The 3,114-nt window shown below is 62.6% G+C and overlaps 1 protein-coding gene across 1 annotated transcript; it reads right to left on the reverse strand.

The window, feature by feature from the left end:
* Nucleotides 1-266: 266 nt before the first annotated feature.
* LOC103893495 (tubulin beta-7 chain) lies at nt 267-1,773 on the reverse strand. The gene has a single exon (XM_019470298.1). The coding sequence runs from the start codon at nt 1,615-1,617 to the stop codon at nt 781-783; it is 837 nt and encodes a 278-aa protein (XP_019325843.1). The 5' UTR covers nt 1,618-1,773; the 3' UTR covers nt 267-780.
* Between the last annotated feature and the right edge of the window lie 1,341 nt (nt 1,774-3,114).

The following is a 3,114-nucleotide window of genomic DNA, read 5'->3' on the forward strand; positions in this document are numbered from 1 at the left end:
ACGATCCGGAGACAGAAAAAAGGGGGGGGGGGGGGGGGGAGGGGGGTGTCTGTGAGGACGAGGACTCTGGTGACGGTGACGATGACGACGGTGAAGGACGAGGGCTCTTCGGTGACCATGATGAAGGACCGGGACTCTGGTGACGATAATGAAGGACTCTAGTGACCGTGATGAAGGACGGGGACTTTCCGGTGCCGGTGACGCCAGCGAAGACCGAGGGCTCTCTGAAGATGATGACGACGACGACGAAGGCCAAGGGCTCTCCAGTGACAACGGTGAAGGCCGAGGGCTCCGAGGACAACCATGACGAAGGCCAAGAGCTTTCCGGTGACGACGGCGTAGGGCCAAGAGCTTTTCAGTGACAATGACAAAGGCCAAGGGCTTTCTGGTGACAACGGTGAAGGACAACAGCTCTCCCGAGGATGACGACGAAGGGCGAGAGCTGTCCAAGGACCGCGGTGAAGGACAAGGGCTCTCTGAAGACGGTGACGAAGGCCGAGGGCTCTCCGAGGACGCTGGCGACGGCCAAGTGCTTTCCGGTGACGACAGTGAAGACCGAGGACGCTGACGGAAGGCCGAGGACGCTGACGAAGACCAAGGGCTCTCAGAGGACACCGATGAAGGCTGAGGACGACGATGAAGGACAAGGACTCTCCCAAGGACGACGACACTGAAGGCCGAGGGCTCTCCAAGGACAACGGTGAAGGACGAGGGCTCTCCGAAGACGACGACGGCAGTGAAGGACGAGGGCTCTCCTAGGACGATGACGAGGGCCGTCCCTCAGGCCTCCTCTTCGGCCTCTTCACCGAAGTCCTCCTCCTCCTCAGCGGTGGCATCCTGGTACTGCTGGTACTCCGAGACGAGGTCGTTCATGTTGCTCTCGGCCTCGGTGAACTCCATCTCGTCCATGCCCTCGCCCGTGTACCAGTGGAGGAAGGCCTTGCGTCGGAACATGGCCGTGAACTGCTCCGAGATACGCTTGAAGAGCTCCTGGATGGCCGTGCTGTTGCCGATGAAGGTGGATCCACTCACGAAGTAAGAGCTGTTCTTGTTCTGCACGTTGAGCATCTGCTCGTCCACCTCCTTCATGGACATGCGACCTCGGAAGACGGCGGCCACCGTGAGGTAACGGCCGTGACGGGGATCGCAGGCGGCCATCATGTTTTTGGCGTCGAAGACCTGCTGGGTGAGCTCGGGGACGGTGAGGGCGCGGTACTGCTGGCTGCCGCGGGACGTCAAGGGGGCGAAGCCGGGCATGAAGAAGTGGAGGCGCGGGAAGGGCACCATGTTGACGGCCAACTTGCGGAGATCGGCGTTGAGTTGGCCGGGGAAACGCAGGCAGGTGGTGACGCCGCTCATGGTGGCCGAGACGAGGTGGTTGAGGTCACCGTAGGTGGGGGTGGTCAGCTTCAGGGTGCGGAAGCAGATGTCGTAGAGGGCTTCGTTGTCGATGCAGTAGGTCTCGTCCGTGTTCTCCACCAGCTGGTGGACAGACAGGGTGGCGTTGTAGGGTTCCACCACCGTGTCCGACACCTTGGGGGACGGGACGACGCTGAAGGTGTTCATGATGCGGTCGGGATATTCCTCACGGATCTTGGAGATCAGGAGGGTCCCCATGCCGGAGCCGGTGCCACCGCCAAGCGAGTGGGTCAGCTGGAAGCCCTGCAGGCAGTCGCAGCTCTCCGCCTCCTTCCTCACCACGTCCAGGACCGAGTCCACCAGTTCGGCCCCCTCCGTGTAGTGGCCTTTGGCCCAGTTGTTGCCTGCGCCGCTCTGGCCTGGGGTGGGGACACGGCGGGGACGTCACGGAGGGGCTCCCTGGGGGAAACTGAGGTCTTTGGGGACTTTGGTTGCTCGGTTTGAGGGCCTTCAGGCCAACTTTCAGTACCTTGGGGATCTCTACACCAGCTTTGGGGATCTTCAACCTCCTTGGGGACCTCGATCCCGCCCCTGTGGACCTCCATCAACCTCCTTGGGCATGTCCATCCAACCCCTGGGGACCCTGAGCTCCTTGGGGGGGGCCTCCGTTACCCTCCATGGTGACTTCCAGCCCGCCCTTGGGGACCTTATGCTCCTTGGAGACCTCCCATCACCCTCCTCGGGGACCCCCAAGCCCACGTGTGGGGACTTTATACTCCTTGGGGACATCAATCACTGCCTCTGAAGACACCCAACAAACCCTTGGGGACACTAAGGGCCTCGGGGACCTTCACTGCTCTTCAAGCCTATCTTCAGCTCACCCTTGAGGACTTCCAGCACATCCTTGGGGACCTCGAGCTCTTTGGGGAACTCCATCCCACCCTCAAGAACCTCAAGCACCTCCATCACCCTTCCTGGGTATCTCCACCTGACCCTCGGGGACCCCGAGAACCCTGGGGACCTTCGAGATCCCCAGACTACTCTTGAAGACCTTGGGGACTTCCATCACTCTCCTTCTCCATCTCCATGCCACCCTTGGGGCGCCCTGAGCACCTCGGGGACCTTGTCCAACCCCTGTCCACACTTGAGCTCCTTGGGGACCCCCACCCTTCTTCTTGAGGACCTCCATTACCTTCCTTGGGGACCCCAGGCACCTCGGGGACCTTTCGTTACCCTTCTCGGGGACCTCCGTCCCACCCTTGGGCAGCTGAAGCTCCCCGTGGACCTTCACCATGCGCCCCATGGGCACCCCGAGCTCCTCAGAGACGCCCGTCTCCTAGGGACCCTCACCCCCCTGATCTGGGGACCCCCGACCCCTTTGGGGACCCCAGTTACCCTCCCAGAACCGAAGCCGGGGCAGCTCTGGGGACACAGGAGAAGACCCTGGCCACCAAGAAGGGGACAACAGGGACCTGCCACCCCACTGCGACAAGCGCCCGAGGGCCAGAGACGCCCGTCTCCTAGGGGACCCTCACCCCCCTGATCTGGGGACCCCCGACCCCTTTGGGGACCCCAGTAACCCTCCCAGAACCGAAGCCGGGGCAGCTCTGGGGACACAGGAGAAGACCCTGGCCACCAAGAAGGGGACAACAGGGACCTGCCACCCCACTGCGACAAGCGCCCGAGGGCCACCGAGGAGGGATGTGTCACTCCACTGGGAAGGGAACCCAGGGGCCACCACCGGGATCTCACGGG

Source organism: Aptenodytes forsteri, unplaced genomic scaffold (assembly GCF_000699145.1).
Source record: "Aptenodytes forsteri isolate BGI_AS27 unplaced genomic scaffold, ASM69914v1 Scaffold766, whole genome shotgun sequence".
Lineage (NCBI taxonomy): Eukaryota > Metazoa > Chordata > Aves > Sphenisciformes > Spheniscidae > Aptenodytes > Aptenodytes forsteri.